Here is a 24,439-nt window from a genome sequence, read left to right as displayed (position 1 = left end):
AACGCAAAGAGCGAAGGTTGGAAAAGCAAGGATGAGGGTTGGAGGTGCAGACAGAGCTGAAACAAATGGCTGGAGAGACTTGAAGAGGATGAACAGACCTTCTCTGACGAACTCGAGAGAGGAGTGGGTTCTCCCACCTCTAGCCAGCCTCTCTTCTATTTCCATTCAGCTCCATGTGGAGCTCAGCTTCACCATAGAGATGTGTATACCCCACCGCTTCCAAGCTGTGTGTGCACAGCTGTTGTCAGTCTGCTTGTGGCAATGTTCCCAGGTTACTTCCTTGCCGGTGTTTCCCTGCGGAGGAATATGATGGGTTAAGTAGGAGCTGGGCACGAAAGCATTTTCCAACTCTTAATGGAGATTGGAGCCCAGTCTCCGGGTCTTTCAATGTGACCAGGAAGAGAGCCTGGGATAACGGTGCTGCTCCCTGGATGTTCAGCTTGACCCACCCAGCGATCCTGGGTGGCCAGTTAGGGCTCCACCCTCTTAGCCTCTGCAGATACAGCCTGTTCTGATAAAGTTCTCAGGTACCTTTGGCCTCTTTCTAAGACCCTGGAGAGATATTTTCTATGGGAATTTAACTTGTGATTTTCCTCACAGGGACAGGATATGACGGAGACTTCCTCGTTTTGTTCTCTCTATTCTGGTTTTTATAACAAAGGGCAGAGTCAAGGGCTTATGGCCTAAGGTGGAAGGTGGGTGAGTATTTCTGTCATTCATAAACTGCACCCCGCTTCCTGAGCTCAGCTGCCAGTCTGCGTCAAAAGAATCTTAAGCATCAGGGACTAACACTTCACCATCATCCTTTTTACAGGGAGACAAGATTACCAGCACCCATCTGCCACTTGGCCCTTTCGCTGTTTCCTGAAAGGTATGTGGCTCCTTTGTAATACCTGTATGAACCTTCTAGAAAGCAGAGGACAGAGAGAGGCCCTGGGGGAGGCATATCATAGAGAGAAGCTTTTATTGCCTGATCCTGGTGGTTTTGTGAGGTGTTTGGGTGTCTTAGCAGAGATGCCCATTCAGACTGGGCCCTCTGAGGGGGCAAGACTCAGACGCATTCTTTCCCCGCTGCAGACGAAAAGGGTTCATTCTTTCGGGACTCCCCTCTGAAGGCAACTCAGGCCCTAGAGACTAAGAGGGTGGAAATCCTCTTTCCGGCTAACTACAATCACGCCAGTGTAGGCTACCGAGTAGTAGTGGACACTGGAGTGGGAATGAGGAGGGAAGTGCGGACGGCTCATTGCCCTCTGGAGCTTATGTGGGTAGCTGCATGATGAAGCACACCAACTGCTGTTTGCAAAGGCAGCAGAGTCATACAGAAGAGGTGAGAGATGGGCTTCGCTACTTCAGTGTGCACGAGGAGCCCTTCATCCTTCATGTCTTCAGAAAGGGACATCCCAGGGGTTCCCAGCAGAGCTGTGAGACTTTGGTCCCCACCAACACAACTTAGCTAGGTCTGAGGCCTCTTCACCAAGGTCTCCATCTTCACCCCATATTCAACATGTCTAGCTTCTTCCTTTCTCCAGCCAAAGTCTCCACCAGTGTCAGAATCTGCAGCCTGTTTCAACCTTGGTGCAAGTGGCTGGAACTAAAGAGTGTTTCCTTTTAGGGAACAGCTGCACTCCTGGAAGGGTTGGCACCTGTAGCCGAAGGGCAGGTGGGAAGGGACATCAAGGCAACCGTGGGGAGGGGTGTGGTGTTTTGCCACGAAGTCACTTTAGGAGAATCTCTTCTATTCCCTTCTGGAAGTCGCCAGACCACTGGCTTCCAATGAAAGAAAGGTTATCCAGCAGACTCCCTTGAATATTGAACAGGAACTAAGTATCCGTGACTCCTATCTGAGATGATGCTAGTGACAAAGTCTTAGGGACACTTTGATTTAAGTTTCTTTACTTTTTACAATTTACAATTTGAATTCACTAGTTGATTGGTTTTGGAGCTGGATACCGTGTGGTCTAGTCTCTTCTTCAGCGCAGCTGGGCATAGCGCTGCTCGCGGCTGGGCGGTCCCTAACAGCGTTATGGTTTCAGGTTATTGATGCGCATGAAAGCCGAAGCCAGACCTGACACAACACAGCTGGTGGGAAGCTGGATCAGAGAGAACAGGAGCTGTATGCACAGCTGGGCTGGAAACTTCACTCTACCACCCAATAGCTGTGTGCAAAGGGGCCCCCATGTAATTTGAGCTTATTGGTCAAAGTAGTAATACTGATGATGTGGGTGAGTGTTGGATGAATAAGTGCTCCATTTATGTTAGTGTTATTGCTGTGGGCTTATGGATGAGTTGCGTGTGCATGGGGGCGGGCTGTGTGTACATGTGCTCCCTGTATTTTCAGCCTCTTTTCCTGTGGCTTTGGTGGTGGAACGTGTGTGTGTGTGTGTGTGTGTGTGTGTGTGTGTGTGTGTGTATCACAACAGAGAAATGACAGCAGAGAACGGGGAATCCTCTAGCGGTTCTGAAACGCACCCCCCCCTTGCTTACTCCTTGGTAAAGAACAGACACTCTTTCTAAACTAACCAGAGCAAGGGTTCACTAGGCTCCCGTCTGATGCCCTGACAGCCTCTCTTGAGTGGACCCATGACACCACTTGACGCAGCTGACTGATTCCTCACATTGGAGCTCACCCAACTGGACCCGTATATATAGCCTTGGTTCCATTGCTTTGCGAGCTGCTATCTGGGTGGTGGTGCGTCCCATGTGGCTTTGCTCTTTTTGGGACTCTAAGCTCTGTCCAGTCCACAGGGCCGAGGCACAAAAGAGAAGGGAAGGAAACAAGATGAGGGACGAATACAAAGCCAGTGTGGCTTCGGATGCATTGCTGCCACTTGCCAGAGATGCCACAGATAGACGCATACACACGCCCATCATTAGCCACAGATAGACGCATACACATGTCCATCCTCAGCCACAGACAAGAGGCCTTACTTTCCTCCAGAGCTTTGCTCTCTGCCCAGGACCCCTGGTCTTGTTAGTTGTTGCACAACTTAATGACCTCACTAAGTTCTGACCATCCAAACAGACAAGTTGGCTCCAGAGGGCTATCTGCCCGCCTCCCTCTAAAGGGAAACACAGAGGGAGTGGCCCCAACTTGCTCCTCTGTCTTCCCTCCGGGACATCTGAGTCTGAGCTCCAAAGCCCCAGGACCTGGCACATTCACTTCTCAGGCCATTGCCCTCCCAACCCCACTATTGTGTTCCTACCTGTCTGGGTCCTTCTAGCCCAGGGGCCACTCTGAGAAGCCCTCATCAATTCCTTCTTCTCTGACTGCTTCTCTACTGTAGAATTCTACATCTTTTGCCAAGGGTTTTACAGTCGGTGTGGCTGGCTCTCAGCAGGAGGAAATGCTATGCAAGCCTCACTAAGCCATTGCAAATAGGGTGGCAAAAGATAGAGAAAAAAAAGTGAGTTGGGATGAAGAGTAAAAATCCAGTGACTATTCCTTCCCCGGGGGTGGGGGGTGGGGTGGGGTGGGGAACTGTTGTGCTGGGATAAACAGTTTCTAGACGACAGTGGCAAACTGATGTTTTGAACGTGGACAGAGAGGGAGAAGGTGGCGACCTCTATCTATAGAGTGTTACTTTATCTCTATGTTTGAGACAGGGTCTGGCTATGTAGCCCGGGCTCTCTTTACATTCATGATTCTTTGCCTCAGTCTTCTGCATGCTGGGATACAGGTGTGCACCACCACATGCAATTTAAACAACATCTTGTCAACTCACAGAAGCCTTAAGCGTTCCCCTTGACGTTGGGTCCTTCCATTGCTCAAGCACAAACATTGGGGTTCATTCAGCGACAAAACCTGCCTTAAATCCTACAACTAAATAAAGAAGCTATGTGGAGAGACTTGATGCACTCCAAGATGGGTAACCACATGAGACTGGCTGGCTGCTAGGTTTAGATGCTAACACAGAGCCCAAGGGGGACTTTGAACTAGAGGAGACAGCTCTGTGTGGGATGAGTCTTAGTCTTCTGGACCACAGGAGGGAGAAGGGTTTGCCAGAGGTCTGCCTTTATCAGCTGGGCCTAAGGATGCTATAAACACAAGAACAGCGACTAGCTAACTCCCTGAAAGCACTACCTAAGGGATCAGAATAGATGAAATTGTCCCAGAATGTCCAAAAAGTTGGCAGGCAGCCACCAGATATATACTCTGTTTTGGGTTAAAAAAAAAAAAAAAAAAAACAATTCTCTGTTCTTCTGTTTTACGAACCTGATGTTCCAGGGCAAAGACAATTGTACACAGTGGTGGGGAGGAAGGGAGATAAAATTGCATTTGAGATTCTTCTGAGATTTCCCATTCCCTGGGGGAGTGTCTCTAACCCAGAGGAGGGTGACACTGAGCACCCACACAATGTATGACTCCATTCCTGCCTCTAAACAATACTTGGCTTCCTCTGGGACTCCTCAGTCCTGTTCTCTCACAGTTCCATGAATTCCAACAAGCCCAATGGTAACAACATTACCTGGTAAAATTAGAAGCAGTTCTCACGTCCCCTCAGGGTTTAAAAGAAGCCATGGGCCTGATGTGAAAACTCCAAAATCAGAAAACAACAAATAACTGAGACAGCAGCTGATCTCAAGCCTGCTGGGCGGAGGCTCACTGCCCACTTCACCTAGCATGTTTATTGTTTTCTAGGTGGCCCGCACTGCTGACAGATGGCAGATTTCTCAGTGTTCATGGGGTTTCTGAAGCAAGTGCCTCGGTGCAGGAGCATCTTCTTCACCCCTCTTCTCCTCATCCTCTGCTTGGGAGAGGTAGATTCAGGTAATGTATTTGGCCTGCAGCCATATTCAATGCACCCAGGTACGATATGAGTATCTTTGCTGGGTGCCCTCTGGGAACTGGCCCTCATAGTGCAGCAGCAGACAATACTAACTGCTAAAATGTAAAGTATTCCCATGCAAGGTTTTGAATTTTTTGTTTGTTGTTTGTTTGGTTTATTTTTTATTTGTTTTTGTCATTGTTTTTGTTTTTGTTGTTTTGTTTTGCCTTTGAGACAGGTTCCTGCTATGCAGCCCAGGATGGCCTGGAATTCACGATCCCCACGCTTCCGCCTCCCCAGTGCGGGGATTGCAGTTATATCTCACCATTCTCTACTTCCATACCAGCTGTTAAAGGGCCATAGTACTTGATGCTCTTCCATCGGTTCACCAGCCCGTTTCCCATATACACTTCCCAGGAGCAAAGATAAGCACAGCTAGAGCAATTCTCTTTTCCTGGAAAGCTTTGCAAAGAACGCATTCCTTGGGAAGGAAATAGATGGAGGACGAACTGGGATGGGGTGAAGAGAGAAAGAAGGGGGGATGACAGAGAGACCTCAGGGGTGTGAGAAAGCGGACTAAAGAGACCCTGGAGAGTGAACGTGTAGGAGGGTGGTTAGGATTAACCAGCAATCATCCAGGAGGCAAAAGGTTTTGTCCAACTTGACATATGATCTATGGGGCAAAGCGAAGGATGTGGAGGGAGATCTGGGATGTTTAAGCTTGGGGAAGAAGTTGTAGCTGAGTTTGGAAAGGAAGAAATGGATTAATTTAAGGACAGCAGAGAGAGCACCTGGCAACCCCACAGAAGAAGAGAAATGTCCAAGGGAAAGGTGGTGACAAGTCTCTCAGCCGTAGAACTCAGTGGGTATTTAAATATTAAAATCGACGGAGCACAGCAGGCCATAGGTTATGTTCCTGTATATTTTGTTTTTGTAGAAGCTGTACATGTGCATTCTATTGATAAACACTGTGAACCCGCCTGTCCTAGCTAGTTTATTGTCGATTTGACACAAGTCAGGGGTACCTGAGTAGAGGGAAGCACACCTGAGAAGATGCCTCCATAAGAACAGCCTGCATGCCAGCCTGTGCATTTTAAAATTAATAATTGATATGGGAGGGCCCAGCCCGTTGTGTGCAGTACCACCTTGGGCAGGGATTCCAGGGCTATGGAAGAAACAGACTGAGCAGCCTGCAGAGAGCGAAGACAGTAGACAGCGTTCCTCCATGGCCTCCGCTTCAGTTCCTGCGTTTAGGCTTTTGCCCTGAGTCTCTGCTTTGACTTGCCTGTAATATGAAATAAGTCCTTTCCTCCTCAGTTTGCTTTTCGACATGGCAGTTATCACAGCAAAAGAAATCCGAACTAAGACAAAATAAGACTTTCCATTCTCATTGTGCAGAAATCACCGCCATCAGCCATATGGCATCTCCCTTCCAAGATATTTTTCTTAGCGTACTTGCACAAATATGCAAATTCTCTATTCTATATCACAGGCATAATATTTTGTCAAACATTGCATTTAGTGTGCTCTCCTGACCATATTTACACAGCTCCCCAAATAGCATCTACTCTTGATTGATTCAAACCAGTCCAGCCCTGCACAGTGCACTTGGTTGGAATGTGTGTATATATGTATTTTAACTTACACTCTGACTTTTTTCATGACAATTTCTTCTCCAGGAAACCACACGGGTTGTCCTCGGAGAGCAACTCATCATGGTCATTTGAATAGTTTGCTGTAGATTTCTGATCTGCAAAGGGAAGTGAATTTTAAAAAGTTAAGTTTTAAGTGGATTGATCTTGGCTATTGTTTTGAATTGTTGTCCTAGACGAGGTCAGGGTGCTGGGCCCTGGAGACTCCATGTTGGCTCTTGTCGGGGAAACGGCTGAGTTCCCGTGCCACTTGTCGCCATACCAGGATGCAGAGCACATGGAGATCCGCTGGTTCCGGACCCAGGTCTCAAACGTGGTGTACCTGTACCAGGAACAGCAGGGGCTCTCCGACCCGCAGATGCCAGAGTTCCGCAACAGGACCGTGTTCGAAGCGAATGACATCATGGATGGCAGCGTGACCCTGCATGTCCTCAGCGTGACTCCCTCCGATGAGGGCCTATATGGGTGCCGCTTTCTTTCCCACAACTTCTCTGGAGAAGCCACGTGGGAGCTGGAAGTAGCAGGTATGCTCCGGAGTTAGCCGGGAGCAGGAGACGGAGTAAAGGATCGGATTGGATAGAGCTGCCTTACACGCCAGGAGACATAACCGCGTGGGGGAAATCTCAGATTGAGAACAAACACACACACTATGTTAAAACATCGGGTGGGGATTGAAGAGATATTTCAGACGTCCATCCAGTGCCTGCCTAGCATGCACGAGGCCATGGTTCAATCCCCAGTACCAGGAAATAAAGAAAGAAAAAAAGGTTTTCTAGAAGTTAAAAAAAGAGGAAAGAAATCCTATAAAATCTATAGGCAGCAAATAAAAGGGAGAAAAGTTTATAAAAAAAATATTGAATGACTTCAAAACAGCTGAAAGGGTAATTTTAGCCCTTAAGAACAAGGTGACTCAAAGTGACATCAAGGTATAACAGGCAATTGTGCAAGATTAATTTGTGCAGTATTGCTTAGAGTTTCTTGAGTGCTGAAGCTTCCTTAGTGCCAGCGTGCTCCATCACCACTGTCCACATTCTGAAGCTAGAAAGACAAGGAGCTCAATGAGCAGATGTGTAGGGATTACTAGAATCCATTAGGAAGATGGAAAAACAGATGTAAAGAAATTTGATGATGTTTATTTGTATGAACAAGAAATAAAGGGGACTAACACAGGAAGAAATGTAAGCAGCACAGGCTAGAAGCGAATAGAATTGGTTATCTAAGTAGTAAGGATTTAAGGAATAAAAATTAGTGGAGAAAAGTCTGGGGCTTTCCTGATACTTATTTTATATATCATTCCAATATGTTTTTTTTATTTAAATAGAATTGCATCACTATTCTCCCCCCTTCTTTTCTTTCTCCAACCCTTTCCAGAGTCTCTCAAGCCCCTCCCATACCCCCAACTCTCAAGTTGATAAATCTTTTTTTCTTTGAGGATTATTGTTACATGCATGCTGAGTGGTCAGCCTTAAAGCTATATACATACTACCAACAAAAATGGACTCAAGATATATTGTACACACATACATACACACATATTGACATTTTATAAGTCTTAAAATATATGGCTGGGGACATAGGTCAGTGAGAGGATGTTTACATAGATGAACAAGAGCTGGCTTTGACTCTTAGCACATAAATTGATACCTAAATGACAAATGATAGCTATATAGATAACAGAGCCAGCTCTATTTGACTGTGAAAGAATTGCGTATGTCATAGGCATTTGAGATTTAGTGAGAATTAACAGAGGATGGTCTATTGGAATTCTGGGCGCGATGACTCTTCATTGTAGTGGGGTCATTTATTGCACATTATAACTAAATACATATAGCCTTCCTCTGAGTATTTCCTAATATCCCTAATCTAAACTGTTCTTTGGCAGTTCATAGCTGGAGGGCCGTGAGCTCACAAACACGATAAGAAGAGTAGTCATAATTCCTGACATATTTTGACCTCAGATGGGGAACAGCGGCGTGAACAGTATGCAGAGCTTCTAGAAGTAAGCCTGATCTTCCCCACTCCTGCTTTCCCAGGGTTGGGCTCAGACCCACTCATCTCCCTTGAGGGCTTCAATGAAGGAGGCATTCGGCTGCAATGCAGTTCCAGTGGCTGGTACCCCAAGCCCAAGGTTCAGTGGAGAGACCACCGGGGGCAGTGCCTTCCTCCAGAGTCTGAAGCCATCATTCGGAATGCCCAGGGCCTGTTCAGTCTGAACACATCTGTGACTGTCCGAGGAGGTGCTCATAGTAATGTGTCTTGCTCAATCCAGAACCCTTTGCTAGCCCAGAAGAAAGAGTTTGTGCTCCAGATTGCAGGTCAGTAGGCACTGGCTCACACGTATCCTTCTGATCATTGAAAGCTCCATGTTGGTTGGCCCAGGATTCTGAGGCCTGGCTGGGTACAGGATGGGTTGGCTTTGAAACCTGAATCTACTTGGCTAAGAGTAACTCTGAGAGTGCAGCTGACAACCAAGCAGTAAGTGAGGAGGCCCGAGAAGCAGTATTTCTATACCATAGGTCATGCTACAAACTTGTAAGGCTCTTTATAGATAATCATGGGAACTCATCTGTTCCTAACATCATCCCTCAAGCCACTCCTTGTAGAACCCCAAATCCCGACACCATGGCTCCCGTCCCAGGAGGGATTCAGATGATAAAACGAGTGACTAAGAGCATGCCCTAGAAGGTGGGAGTGCTGGAGAGACCCAAGAAGCAGAAGAAGGCACCTGGGGATGACATCATGTAGCTCTGGGTTATAGAAAGGTGACTCTGGTCAACAGATGTTCAGGCGAAGAGTTGAAATTTCATCCATTGCTTGGTTTCAAAGTCCAACGTGTTAAATTTTATTTTATTTTCTGTGTATGGCTGTTGGCCTGCATGTATGTCTGTGCGCCAATTGCGTGCTTGGTGCCCTCAGAGGCCAGAAAAGATCATAAGATCCCCTGAAATTGGAGTTACCAAGGGTTGTTAGCATCCATATGGGTGCTGAGAACCAAATATAGGCCTTCTAGAAGAGCAGCAAGTTCTCTTAACTGCTGACCCATCTTTCTTTTTTTTTAAGTCTATTTTATTATGTGCTTTCTTTGCCCTTATAAATTGGCACAATGTTTTTTTAACCTTGAAATGTTTCAAAGTATTGGAATATATGTACTCTTTCTAAAAAAAAAAAAAAAGAAAGAAAGAAAATCAAAAAAAAATTCAAACTACTGAGCACATGAAGCACGTAAACTTGGTGTTTGATTTTTTTTTTTAAAGCTGACCCATCTTTCTGACTCTTTATTGTTTTAAGCCTTGAAAACCAATCTAACCTATGGGTTATTTTTTCCTGTAAATCTAAATCAATAGTTAGAAAACACCATCTTCCTTTGTATTGGGCAGATACAACCTATGCATGTATGATCTCAAGACAAACTGTAACAAGCCCTTAAGCAGGTGAACTTGGCAGCATTATTTGTCATGCACAGATCATTTTAAAGTCCCCTGGTAGCTGGGTGGTGGGGGAAGTCTGTGTTGGCTGTCTTTATCCAAAGGGAAAATAAAGTATGCCCATCTCTAAGGCAAGCATGAAGCCACAGCCTGGAGCTGGACCCTAAATTTAGATTCCCAGAGTACGAAAGGATTTGGGTGTCTTGTCCTAGTTGTTTGCATGTCAGATAGAAAGCCCTGAAGAACAACAGTCCTAGGTTATAAAGCTGTCGAAGTTGTTTAGCTTTCAAATAGACTTACTTGCTTCTCAGAGGAATAAGCAATTTGCAAAAAAAAAAAAAAAAAAATCCTAAAGGGAAACTGAGAGCTACTAATTTCTTTTACTATCAGGAAAAGTTTGGATTCCCTTCCTTCCTTTGTTTTCTTTCTAGATCATATATATATGTATATATATATTCATACCATTTATAGTTTATTATTAAGGTTACATATATAGACCTTTAGATATGTACGTACTCGCACAAGTCCACTCTTATTAATGGATATCAGGTGGAGAGACCAAAGGGGGCCTAGGTCTAGCCACCACGTCAGGGAAACAGCAGATTGGGAGGGAGAGCTGTATGGGAAGGACAACCCCTTCATACAAGACCACGAAAATAGAGTTCTAGAAAACTAACATTAAAAAAAAAAGACTACAAGTGCTAAGCAAAACAAACCAGACTCAAAAGGAAAAAAACACCATGTAACTTTACTTACGTACGTGAGGACCTTACTTCGCAAACTTCTTCTAAAGAAGGGGCTTCATCTTAAGCCACATAATGAGTGGTGGCTGATCTCAGCTCCAGAAACGTGTTTCGATAGCAGAACTGTAAAGGTTATCCTGAAAATAGCCCCTTAAGGAGCTAAGGAGCCAGGGCCATAAAATCTAACGAGGTCCAGGCATAATGGTGGTGGCGCACACCTTTAATCCCAGCACTCGGGAGGCAGAGACAGGTTGATCTCTGTGAGTTTGAGGTCAGCCTGGTCTACAAGAGCTAGTTGCAGGACAGGGAAACCCTGTCTCGAAAAATTAAAAATAAAATAATAATGAGGTTCAGATGTTTCTAGAAGGTATTCTGTCTTCGAAGATACCTTGTCAGTTATTAATGGCTCTTTGTTAGGGTTTTTGCACCCCAAAACTGACCAATAGTTTCAGAAACTACCTTACCCTATGCCCTCCTTGCGCAATCCCAAGATGACAGGACACAAACTCCCTGGATTGTGGCATTTCCCCTTTAAAAGTTCTCCCCCCTTCCTGGGCTTGGGACTGCCCTTCCCTCAACCACTGCTGGAGGTGTGGTCCAAACTTGAGTTGGAATATTAAAAACCCTCTTGTGCCTTACATCGGAATCGGTTGCTCCGTGCAGTTTCTTTTTTGCGGGATGACTAACTTGGGCATAACACATAAGGTACCCAGAACAGTCATGTTCATCTAGAGAGTGAAGTAGAGGTTGGGAAAAGCCTAGAGGCTAAGAGTGAATGAGGTGCCAGTGTTCGGTGGACAGCATGGGACAATGAAAACTTGTTAGAAATGGACACGGATGTGCACATAGGTGTGGCTAAGAGGAGGGCTAGGATTTAGCTCCTTGATACAAAGCCTGTCTCTCTCATGAGACCCCAGAAGAGCAACCAGGGCTTTTATCCACTGTGATCTCAGGCTCAATTTACTGTACTTAGAGGTTAAAGATATACTTTTAAAGAAACACCCTTCTGAGATAATGTGTTACCTCTGAATAATTAGATCACACAGACACAAACCTTATTAAACCGACACAGCTGTTTCTTCAGGGTCACGCTCCAGTTTTGCCCTCATCCCCTCATTTTCTGGTCAGTCTTGGAGCTGCCCTGGCCTGCATGCAGCCACAAGTGGCATCCTACTCTTGGGGATTGTTCTGGAAGCAGCTGTGGTTAAACTATTGGCTTTGTTGGGAATTCTTCCAGTGCTGTGAGAACTGAGATAAATGTCAGGAAGCAGGTGACAACCTGTGGATTCTCCAACCAGATAGAACAGCTCACTGGTTTTAAAAAGCAAAACACGTTGGATTCATTCAAGGGTAGCATCACAGCCAGAAGAAGCGATCTCCCGGTTATAAGAGGAAAAGGGTATACCAGGACCTGTCGTTCATCTTCAGTTCACAGAGCTCCCTTCTCTCTGCCCACGCTCACACCAGTCCAAGTCCTGCCGCTGCACCAGATCCTACCTGGAGTGAAGGTTGCTCAACTGCCCTCATGTCTAGTTCATGCCTGGCTACAGGGGCTTGCACGGAAGGTGTAACTGGCCATCCTAAGGTCCCTCAAGGCTTTCCGGGATGTGAGGTCCAAGATAGTCTTGTTTCAGTGGCTAGTGGCGCCTAAGTCGAGACAACAAACCCCATGAGACATGTCTTCCAGATGTATTCCTACCCAGAACGTCCCCCTGGAAGAAAGCGTTCCTGGGAACCCTGGCGGCCCTCCCACTCAGTCTGGCTGTGCTTACCATCCTGGCGCTGCAGTACTTTTACAAGAAGCGGTGCTCCCAAGGTATGACTCAGGCCCTGGAGCTGGATTTGCTCCATAGCGATGCAGTCTAATGGTCTGGACCCGGTCTGTTTTCTCTGCCAGTTAGCGAACTAAAAAGGCGGGGGTGGGAGGTGGGTTGGAATCTGCAGCACAACAGGTAGCAGCAGAGAAATCTCAAGCACCGCGGACAGCTGAAAACGGCGTTTATTGGGGTTGAGGAAACACACACAGGCAACAGACAGAGAAAAAGACCCCCTGTGAAGCTAAGGGGTGGGGAGGGAGCAGGAGGTGGTAGCCAGGGGATGGGGAGGCGGAACCCAAAAAGTCGAAAAAATCCGATCTCTTCCGGAGGGCTGGGGTTTTAAAGCCACTGAAGAGTCTTCCTTTCCTACTTTTAGAGTTGGTCAGTTTGAGGACAGATAGGATGCTTGATTGGAATGCAAATGTGCTGTTGTGATCAGACCTTGTTGAGCCAGTCCATCAGCAGGCCTGCCAGTGGGAGGCAAAAGCTGCTAGGCTTTTGTCTCAAGTCAGGAGGCTGAGGAAGAAGCCGGTCATCTTGGAAATTTGCCATCTTAATTACCTAGCCATGATCCCTCTCCCTATCTGTCTGCTAGTCTCTCAATAGGAAAGGGGTGAGGTGTGGGGAGGTATGAAGGGACACAAAAGCAGAAGGCAACCCAGACTGGAATGACAGCCAGCTTCGGGCAGGACTCAGCTTTCCCCATCCATTCTTTCTTTCAGAAAAGCTGAAGAAGCAGGAAGAAAAGGACAGAGGTAAGCCAGCAGAGATGCTCTCTCCCCATGTCCCAGAGCAGGGTCCAGGGACCTGCTGGGTTTCCAAGGCAAGGGCCTCAGTCTTAGAGGGGTCATCTAGGAGAAGGGTAGAGAGGGGAGGACAGGGTTTGCTCGGATTGACAGTGTCCAGGCACCCAAATGAACTTCCGGATGCATAGGGCTGAATCTGCACACCTTAGGGGAAGCGAGGTACCCATATTCATAATCTGCCCTGTCTGGTCATTCTCCATTCTGAGAGCATCCTTTTTCTCTTTTGTCTTCAGGAAGACTGATTGCACGGTTGGGTAAGTTCCGGGTTCCTCACCACAGGGCAGGCTGCGGAACAAGTGGGTTTAGCTGGTCAGCTCTGGAGCAGAAAGGGGCATTCAATGCACTAGGCTCCTTAGAGGAAGAGAAGGAGGACACCCATCTGGTTCTCGATCTGGCTTTGTGCACCTCTTCTTCTTCGATCAGACTGAGATGCGGTGCCTGTGGGCACACTGCTTCAGGGTTCATTCAACAGAAGAACCTCTGAAGAGACCCTGCTGGAGTCTTTACCCCCTCCAGTTCATGTTCCTGAGATTCATCTTTTTAACCCAAATGCCACTGTGAAGAAAGATCCTTGAACTTGCACGGAAATGGGATGCTCTGTTAAATTACTTTTCCTCTCTTCAGAACACACCAACATAAAACCATGGAGCGGTGTGGTGTAGCTGAAGGCCGTCCAAAGGAAGTTGAGGAGCCTGAGCTCCTTGGTAAAGGCTGGAGATCCCAGTATTCCACTAGTGAGGCAGACCCAAGGGGGTTGGTAACTTTCAGGCCATGCTGCAGAGAGAGACCCTGTCTCAAAAAAGCAAAGGAGGTTAGGGATCCCAAATAAAGGGGAGATGGAGAAGGTCCCCATAATTAGATTGAAAATCCAGAGAACCAAAATTTGACTGCCCTGTGAAAACTCCAGATAAAACTGAAAGAGTAGAGAGCCCTGTATTGCTGCCTATTCAGTCCTACCAAGCAAAACCACTTCAGTGAGTCAACATCACAGTCTGAATTAGTATATTGATTGTTTTCCAAGGAATCCAAAGGATGGAGAGACCAGAGGACTGTGTTACGGAGACAGAGTTGGATCCTTTCCATCTAGGCGGGAGAAATAATTACCCTTTCTGTCTTTAAACGAAGGAGACAGAGTTGGATCCTAAGACAGAGTTGGATCCTTTCCATCTAGGCGGGAGAAATAATTACCCTTTCTGTCTTTAAATGAAGTATTAAACGAAGTATTCAGCAAATGACCCCCAAATCACATAGGCTGTGCCCGATCCTGGACTTAATCATGTGCTCTGCCTCCCTACCTCCACTCCTCCCCGCTACACCAGGTAAATCTTGTGATTTCAGAAAGAATAAACCTCCCTCTTCAACTAGATCAGAGCCTTGAGAAAAAAAAAAAACCATTTAGAACCAAGGCTGTTTTCCCTCCCTGGCCCACTTCCTGCTGATTTCTTCGAAGACAGGCTAAAGGCTCTGGAATGCTGGGCATGAGCCTCCTTCTACAGGGCAATGTGGCATCAAGGAGAGAGTTGCAGTCAGAAGTAGTTTCAGATTAAGGGTCTGTAGGCAGACACTGCTCATTTGTTCATGACTGCCCTGACCCGAAAAATCACACAGAAACTATATTAATTACAGCACTAGTTAGCCAATGGCTTAGGCTTCTTATTAGCTAACTCTTACGTGTTAAATTAACCCATTCCTATTATTTTATATTTTACCCTGACGCTTGTGGTTTACCAGTAAGACTCCAGAGCATCTGTCTCCTTTGGCAGCTACATGGCCTCTTTCTGACTCCACCTTCTTTTCTCCTCTATCTCTGCTTGAAATTCCCACCTTGCTTTATTCTGCCCTGTCATAGGCCTTAATTAGCTTCTTTATTCATTAACCAAGAAAGGCAAGACACATACAGAAGGACTTCCCACATCAAAGTTCCTTAATCTTTGCCTCAGAAGGCTGATGTTTCTCTCTGTTTTGCTTGCAGAGAGACTTCAGACAGAGCTTGGTAAGTTCCCTCCACCCCAGAACCATTACTCCCTGTCCTGTCTTCGTACCTGGCTGCCCATGTATGATACCCAGGCTGGAATGACGCTGACTGTGGGTGGTGAGGGAAGGGAGGATTAGACAACTGTGACACGAATGTGACGTGGCCTCCTGACTTTCCAATTCTCCTTTTCCTTTGCTCCTTCAGACTGGAGAAGGTCCGAAGGCCAGGCTGGTGAGTAAAGCCCCCTTCTCTCCCACTGCATCTCACTAGGCTCCCTGACTTAGCATGTTTGAATCACATCCCTCTAAATGCATTTCCAACTTAGGACATTTTCCATCTACAAGTGAATTTGCAAGTAAATTGAAAACACATTGTGAATTGTACATTGAAAATGTTCTAAGTTAGAAATGTGAGCAGCACAGTGCTGGGGTGTTGGATAGGTACCTTCTGATCACGTGATTGTCTGGGGTGGTGACTCCCTGTGGCTTCCCAGCATCTCCACCAGACTGAGAAAAGACCAAAGTTCCAAGTATGGTTTCTAATGAATGCAAATGATTTACACACCATTTTAAAACAAAACAAACACATGAAAAAATATAAGTCAAGTTATCATTCCAGTTCCTCTCTGTTCATGGCAGCATCATAGTCTCTCTGGTGCTTCCACCTTCTCTCCTATGATTCACATGCTCTATTATGTATATTTTACTTGGTGGAAGTCAGACCCAGGTTTCACTTTTATATTTATTTACATTTATCATAATTATATATTCATTTAGGTATAATTTATATGTTTATATAAATATGCATTTATATATTTATACAAATTTATTTATTTTATATTATATATAAATTATCCATATAATTTATATTATATGTTATATTTATTGTCCAGAGGATACATTTGGGAAAACATTGCTTTCAGTCCTGATTACACAGCATAATCACCTGAATTTCTGATGCTCACCCTCAAACTGCCTGTGGGTTTAAAGTAGACATGCTATTATATATGTAAATACATCTCTTCATACCTGAATGAAAATGGGAACATGGCCACTCCTAGGTATGGTTGAGGAGCAGGGTTCTATTGTAGTTATGAGGAAGAGAGTACAGCCAAAGGTGTCTGGAAGAGCAGACTGAACTGGCCCATGCAGGGAGGGTGGGCAGAGTGAGAGAGAAAGAGAAGAGAGAGGGAAGAAGAGATATCCAGGTGTGGAGCCAAGAGCAGAACTAAGAAGGGAATCAAGAGAATGTGTAGTCAAAATGGCTGAGCTATATAGGAATCAGAGAAGCTGGGGGAGGGGGAGCAAAGCTCAGGGAATGTAGAGGTTTAGGGTAGGGGGCAGGGTATACCAACCAGCTGAGACTGAGGGAGCCTAGGGGCTACCATAGACCTTGATGTGGTAATAGGCACTACAGTCATAGGCAAATGCATCAGCCATATGCCACTTTTGCTAGGAACTATCCTTTTAGCAGGCAGGAACTATCTTCTTAAGTCCTTGAGGGAATGCTGGCTTTTGTCTAAATGCCAGGCTTTGGGGAAAGGAATTTCTTGGAACCTAACAATACCATCAGGGCCTATATTCCCTCCATAAGAACACCAGCCTAATATATATTTGATTTTGTATATATTCTTGTATATCTGAATTTCCACTCTGTCACGTGCACTTTAGTCTTGTACAAACATCATTCATAGTCTCACGCTGCCTGTCCCTTGTTTTATACAGCATCACTGTTTAAATATTGACTTTATAATGTGTTGGGTCCGTTTCTTCTTGCCGGTTCTTGCCGCCCCCCCACTGCAAACCACACTGAATAAGCCTGAAGTGTGCTGTCTTATCACCCTTTTTATTTAGGAGGTACAGCCGGGAAGGGAGATTAGGCTGTCAGATAGACAAAGGTCTCCCAGAGAGCCAGACTCCTGCAGTCGGCCATGGTGAGGCTCTGTCCACCTGCACAATGTGTGACCCAGCTCTCTAGGTTTGCTGGCCCATGGGGATAAATACTTTCTCATTCCTTTATTTATTTATCTCCTCTCTAGATGCTGACTTTAAACACACACACACACATACACACACACACGCACACACACACATATCCTTATTGATATATTTTATAATGGCTATGTATATATCCTTATTAACATATACATGTTTTATTATTGACATTAAACAATGTGGATTCCGTTTTGCTATTGTGTCACTTGCTGTTCGTCTTGTCCATATTCCCCTTAGTGAAGAGAGATCATTACTTTCCATAAAGTTTAATTAATCAAGCTTTTACCTACAGCTTCTACTTCTGAAGTTGAAGATCTTTGCTAAGGATACCACAATGTATATTGTCTTATCATTTCTTTTATTAATTTATACGGCATTTCTCAGACTTCTGTTAGTGCCACATAATACCTGAAACGGTACACTTCCGGTGGGCAAAGGTTTTCTTGGGGGTCACAGTTTCAGAGTTAATCCATGGTCACTTGGGTCAGTGGCAAGGCAGCAGGAAGTAAGGGATATGTGGTAGAGAAAGCTGCTTGCTTCATGGTAGGCAGAAAGCAAAAAAGAGAACCAGGAAAGATCAGAAACTAAGGTTCCCCATAGAACAGAGCTTGGACTAAACCTTTAACTTGGGGCCATTGGAGAATGTTTCAGATCCAAAGCGCAATAACGTGTTTTGTGTATAGGTCATTAATCAGCCCTACAGCAATCCCCACACTGGGTGTGAGGTGATGATAATGCACTGACTTGTCTGTGTGCACTGAATGGGTCTTCTCAGTGCCAGTTAGTATACCAGCCATAATTCTCCCATGGAGGCAAGCTTTCACCTTGATCATCTATTCAGTGTGGAAGCTCTTGTCCCTGGGCTCACTCCCCACTCCTTGTTTTCACCATTATGGCGTTGATAGCATCTAGAAGTTCAAGGTTTCTTCCCCCACATCTACTTCCCTTTTAAAGTTAATGAACTTTTTTTTAAAGATTTCATTTATTCATTATGTATACAACATTCTGCCTCCATGTGTGCCCGCATGCCAGAAGAGGGCGCCAGATCTCATTACAGATGGTTGTGAGCCACCATGTGGTTGCTGGGAATTGAACTCAGGACCTCTGGAAGAGCAGCCAGTGCTCTTAATCGCTGAGCCAACTCTCCAGCGGTTTTTAGGTTTTAAAAATAAAAAATTACACAGTTCCTTTAAAAATTCTCAAGTTAATTTGGATGAATGGTTAAAAATTTATAGGCAAACTAACATTGCATGAATGTTTTGCTAGAACTAAGCTATTCATGTAAGAGGTGTGTATCTTTAAAGTTCCATGGACTGTTTTGATTCGAGTCCAGGGTTAATCCCCTAGAACCTTGAAAAAATGTTTCTATCGCTTTGGATCAACTCTTTGTTCCAAAACAGAACAAGAGAAAACTGGAGAAAAATCTACTCAGAATGGTCCACAATAAAAAGGGAGACTGTGGAGAGAAGACTGGGTATCTAGAAGGCATTTTAGGACAGAGTCCCATTCAGCAGAGCCTCCAGGACTGAGCTTGGTCAGGCAGAGATAGGTTTCATTTCCATCCTTTAGGGCACCAAGGCTGCTTGTTCCTTGCTTCTGTGTTCCATCTTCCCAATGTAACTCGAGGTTACATACCACTTTGGTAGAACCCAGCACAAGCGTTAGACCCCTGTCCAATCCAGTTCAGACGTGGGGACGAGGTTATTTAATTTGTGGACAGCTCTTGAGCAAGGGAAGCCACCCTCAAGGTTCCAGAATTATTGAGCTCTCTGAGTCCCTTCTCTCTCTTTGGTTTCAGAGTGGAGAGCGGCCCAACAATATGCAGGTAAGTAACTGAAGCTGCCAAGTGCGACTGGTGACAAGTGGGCAGGGTCTTGCACAGAAGGGATGAGGAGGGGTCTGACATTGGAGGAAGGGTTTTTCCAGGAGCCAAGTCCATCTCCTGGAAGTGAGAACAGAATATACATACAGCCTGCTTCATGCTCTCTTGTGCACACGTTTCAAACACAAGCTGTTCACAAAGAGGCACAGTTTTAAGGGTTTACTAGGTTCATTTCCTAAGGGCAGGAAGGAAGGCTGTTTCTGGCTTCTGTGGACAGAAGGAAAGGCAGCGTCGGAAAGGAATCTCCCAAATCATTCCTCAGAAGGGGCCCTCAGAGGCATGATACACACTGAAATCCCAGCATGGGGAGGCTGAGGCAGGGGGTCACGAGTCAAGACCTGCCTGGGTTATATAGGGAGACTTTGACTCAAGAAACCGGTGGGTGGGTATTTGGGGGCTATCCTCCAATTTCTCAACCATCGAGTGCATGTGTTTGGAGCATGGGTGCTGGAGTGTAGGTCATTGGATTAGATGGTCTCAGAGGTTCCCTGTAGTTTCAAGAGTCCTAGAATTGCTGTAAAGAGGAGGCGACCTGGTGGTGAAATCAAAGGAAACAGAAGCCACAAAAGACCTGACTCCACACTAGTGAACCTCCCCCATGAACCTACCTTATTTGCAACCCAAGAATGGGATTCGGGACTTTTCTGTTAGGAAAGGAATGGGCTTCAGGAGTGTGCCATCCTGGGAAAAGGGGTAGTTGAAAGAGTGGGTGTGTGCGAGAGTGTGTGCGTTTGCTATTCCACCAGTTGGTCCAACTGGAGAAACTAGACGTCTGAGGAGTGAAGGGGTGGAGGGGGAGAGCAGGGCAAGGATGGAGGTGAGGGAAGAAGGAGAGGTACCTGAACCTTTCCCAGTGGGTACTAACCCTAATCTTCTGCTCAGTGGACGTGACCTTGGATCCCACCACAGCGCACCTTAGCCTGGAGATCTCAGACGACCTTAAGAGCGTGTCCTCCCGACCGGGGGCGCCCAGTATTTTGGTCCATGGCCCGCAGCGGTTCTCGGAGCAGACGTGCGTGCTGAGCCGGGAGCGCTTCTGCAGCGGCCGCCACTACTGGGAGGTGAACGTGGGCCGGCGCAGCCGCTGGTTCCTGGGCGCCTGTCTGGAGTCGGTGGAGCGCTCGGGGTCCGTGCGCCTGAGCCCCGCCGCCGGCTACTGGGTGATGGGACTGTGGAACAGCTGCGAGTACTTCGTGCTGGACCCGCAGCGCGTGGCGCTGACGCTACGCGTGCCTCCCCGGAGGGTGGGCATCCTCCTGGACTATGAGGCAGGGAAGCTGTCCTTCTTCAATGCGTCTGATGGCTCGCACATCTTCGCTTTCACCGACACTTTCTCTGGGGCGCTCTGCGCCTACTTCAGGCCCCGAGCCCACGATGGTAGCGAACACCCGGATCCCCTGACCATCTGCTCTTTGCCGGTTAAAGGGCCACATGTCCTCGAAGAGGACGACAATGACCATTATTTACAGCCGTATGAGCCCTTTGACCCCGCCTGGGCTGGTGATGAGGCGCTGTGGTGACCTTAAGGCCAGGTCTAGGCAGTGTCCTGAACTCCCGAACAGCGCTTTGCTCCCTTGCTGCCAAAGCATGCAGAGGCCCTTGGGATACGTATTTGTGCATATATAATTATTTTAAGGACAGCGGGCAAAAAAGAGACCCTTTATGTATATAGCAAGGCTATAGAGTGTGCACTGTGGGAATGGAAAAGAAGTCAGAAGTATTTGCTAATTTGTGTATGGTTTTGCATATTTTGTGTAATTTTGTATATTCTGTCTAGAAGTAATGACATTTCCTAAGTAATGAGTTCACCTTTGGCTAGATCTGAATGTTAAACATCATTTCCTCCTAAAACGAAATGGGAGAAATGACTGATTCCAGGACTGGGGTAAAGAAGGCCCAAAACTTGGACCATTTTGGCTATAAAATAAAAGTCAGCAGAAACTGATAGGAAGCAGCCTAGTTTAGATCTGCTGGGCAAATGGGAACTGTGATTAGTAACTGTGGAGTGCATACTTTAAAACCAGAGAAAATGTTAAGAGTTCTCACCATAAAAATGGTAGGTGAGGTAGTCTAGATGTCAGTTGGTTTGCTTTAGCCAATCCAGCACGCACACATTTATGAAAACCATATCCACCACAAACATACACATTTTTTGCTTGTCAGTTAGAATAAGTAAATAATTTTTTTAAAAAAATCAAAACAGACATATTACAGTCTGTAGTGACTTCCCTGACCTTCTGTGTGGCATTATTAACATGGAAATCCATAATGGCACTAATGGGCCTCGGGTAGGGTTAGGGTTAGGGTTTGCCTAACTTGAGGGACAATGGCACATCTTCAACTCCAGGGACACTTTCCCTGGGGCAGCACATTAGTTCCCCAGCACAGCAAAAGAAGGGCTAGGAGGGCAAGAATGCAGTGTTACTCAAAAAAAAAAAAAAAAAAAAACCATACATATTGACAACAATGTACAGACTGAACAAGCTATATTTAGGAATATATATGTATACACATATACATGTACACATGTAATAACAATTTATTTTCAAAAGGCCATGAATTTGAAAGTGAGTAAGGAGTTACAGTATGTGGGGAGGACTTGGGGGGGGAGGAAGAGAAAAATACTGTAATTTTATTATAATCTCCAAAATTAAAAAAATAAATAATGCAGCATTAGCTACCAACTAAAATCCAGATGCATAAGTCCATGCCAGCACTTTAATTTGTTTTTCTTTTTCTGTTTTTTTCAAAGGGGAACCTTTAAAAAAATAATCTAATAAAATCTACCTAAAAGATAATGATAAAGGGTGTGGAATGAAAAAGCAATTAGCTTTACATCGTGGAAATAACTAGTATAGACAAAAGGAGTAATGGGTGCTAAAAATCACTGGGCAAAGTCTGCTGGAAAGCAAGAAGTTTCCACAGTTTTCAGTAGCAATCTTGCATACTTCTTTAAAGTGAGGGCAAGGGCTTCAGGGCTCTTTCCTCCGCTCCTTGGCATCCTTCCTTTCTTGGGAGTGCTTTTTCTTTTCTCAGAAAGCGGCTTCTATTTGCACTCCATGCCTAACTTAAAAGGCATGAGTTTTCTCCATCCCCTCCTTGTGGCTGCCAGAATTTTAACCTCATCTGTCCCAGTTTGCAAAAGCCTCTAATAAAATTGTCCTTGAGCTTCCTCAAGGGGGGAAAAAAAAGAAAGGGAAAAGTATCTTTGCAATGATAACCTGCAAGATGAACCAAGTGATGACATTTGCATACTCAAGGATGAGATGAGACATCAGGTCAAAGGAAGATGATTAAGAGCCCAAACCTATTTTTAAAAACTTAGGCTAATGCTGGTTTTCTGAGTGAAATATTAGTGCTGTAGTCATTCAGGGAAATACTGCTCTTCACAAACATGTCCAGACAGGGTCTCTCATGGGTTGACTCACAGTGGGGTAGGGATGGCTACAGCCCACTTTCGGGAGTCAGCTGTTGAATGACTACCACTTGATGAGCAAAGGCTTCCTCCTTGGGCAGGAGATGCAGCTCAGTGGTAGAGCACGTGTCTTAGCTCAGTGGTAGAACACTTGTCTTAGCTCAGTGGTAGAGCCTTGCCTAGCATGTGCTCTGCGTTTGATGCTCAGCATCACATTAAAAAGCAAACAGTCAGGCAGTGGTGGCGCACTTTTAATCCCAGCACTTGGGAGGCAGAGGCTGAGGATCTCTGATTGCGAGGCCAGCCTAATCTACAGAGTGAGTTCCAGGACAACTAGAGCTACCCAGAAAAATCCTGTCTTAAAAAACAAAACAACAACAACAACAAAAATACAGAGCACCCTATTCCATCATAAGCATTCTAAGCTAATGCTACTCTGTCTCGATTGTTTCCTCTGACAATAAGGTAGAAAATTCTTTTAATTTAAACTTTAAAATGTATCCAGAACCTGTTAACTTCTGGTCACTTTCTTTTCTACCCAGAACCAAACTCTATAAACTCTAACCCAGATTACTGCAGGAACTTCCCTGTGGGCCCTACACAGCAGCCTGGATGGACCTACTAAAACAGACCAGCTGGGCATATTGGTACACATCTGTAACCCCAGCATGAGGGCAGATAATGAGATTGGGGCTAGCCTAGTGGGTCCCTAGCTCCCAAACACAAGCAACAAACAACCCTAGGGCAAATATTGTCTCTTCTTGTTCGGAGCTCTAACTTCTCAAACTGGTTTACGAGACCCCGTGTGAGGTGGGCCTGGTTCTCTCTGGCCAGGAAGCTCTCATTCTCTGTCTGTCTCTCCACTCTAGAATTCATTTTCAGTGGCCATTTCTAGCTGGAACACTCTGGATCCTGGCCCAGACTCTATACTCCCTAAGGGCTGGACCATGTTTCCTTCCCCACATGCTACCTGTCATACTATGAAGTCCCAGGAAACCGACGGAGGTCTTGAGTGTGCTGGAATAATGAAGTAGATATTTTCTTTTGGTCCAATGTGTTTAAAGAAGGTCTTTATTGAAAACGTATATTAAAGATTTTCCTTTGACCTGGGTTTGGTGATGCATATCTGTAATGTCAGTAATTAGGGGTGGGAGTGCTGAGACATGAGAGTAAAATGGTCATAAATAAGGTCAAGGCTAGAGCAGTCTGAAAAGTGGGATGAGACAACTGTCTCAAAGGCAAAACACATGAAGTGTACTTCCTAAGTCCCTCCTGAGTATTTGTCTTCATGGATACTCTGTCTTTTCAGAAGTCAACTCCTCTGCCTGTGACTGGTGGTCCATAGGTATACACCTACAATCCCAGCACATAGGCGAGACAGAAAGAGCTTAAAGTCATTCTTGACTGTGTAGAGTCTGAGGCCAGCCAGGGCAGTACCAGGAACCATCTCAAATAAAGCAAAAATAATACAAAGGATCTTAACCAAAATAAAAAAGAAAGAAGACATCAAAAGAAACACCACTTCCTGTCTGCAGCAATCTCATCATTTCTGGGAGCCAGGGATTTAGCTTAATGGAAGAAGGTGTGTTTAACATGGGGTTCAATCCCTAGCACCGCCCCCCCCCAAATCAGTCTTCCTGTGCACTCTCTTGATTGTGTAGGGTGAGGTATTTGTAGTCTCTGTACCCCCCACAGCTTGAACTCTGACTGTGAGAGAGTGCCACATCCCATGGCAATTGTTTCCAAATGTGCATATAAGCCAAACGGCTCTTCATGCACCAGTAACATAGACACGCTTGCTTGTTAACTGTGTCCCCAGAAAGCTGAAAGCCAACCTACTAATCAATACCATACGGCTTTCTTAGCATTTATACACCAAGATTCCATTCTTAAGGTACAAAGCCCCAGCTAGGAGTACAGCTTGGTGGTAGAGCCTTTACCTTCTGTGTGGAAAGCCTGGACCC

The 24,439-nt window shown here is 45.6% G+C and overlaps 1 protein-coding gene across 1 annotated transcript; it reads left to right on the top strand.

Moving 5' to 3' along the window:
- Positions 1-773: 773 nt before the first annotated feature.
- Btnl9 (butyrophilin like 9) lies at positions 774-22,616 on the top strand. The gene is made up of 11 exons (XM_050158532.1): positions 774-871; positions 4,640-4,768; positions 6,595-6,942; positions 8,452-8,733; positions 12,274-12,402; positions 13,126-13,158; positions 13,443-13,463; positions 15,182-15,202; positions 15,389-15,415; positions 18,977-19,003; positions 19,943-22,616. The coding sequence occupies exons 2-11, from the start codon at positions 4,660-4,662 to the stop codon at positions 20,578-20,580; spliced, it is 1,635 nt and encodes a 544-aa protein (XP_050014489.1). The 5' UTR covers positions 774-871; positions 4,640-4,659; the 3' UTR covers positions 20,581-22,616.
- The last annotated feature ends 1,823 nt before the right edge of the window (positions 22,617-24,439 follow it).

Source organism: Alexandromys fortis, unplaced genomic scaffold (assembly GCF_014885135.2).
Source record: "Alexandromys fortis isolate MF-2015 unplaced genomic scaffold, M_Fortis_MF-2015_v1.1 scaffold_99, whole genome shotgun sequence".
In the NCBI taxonomy this organism is placed as follows: domain Eukaryota; kingdom Metazoa; phylum Chordata; class Mammalia; order Rodentia; family Cricetidae; genus Alexandromys; species Alexandromys fortis.
This window is presented reverse-complemented; position numbering and strand designations above follow the sequence as displayed.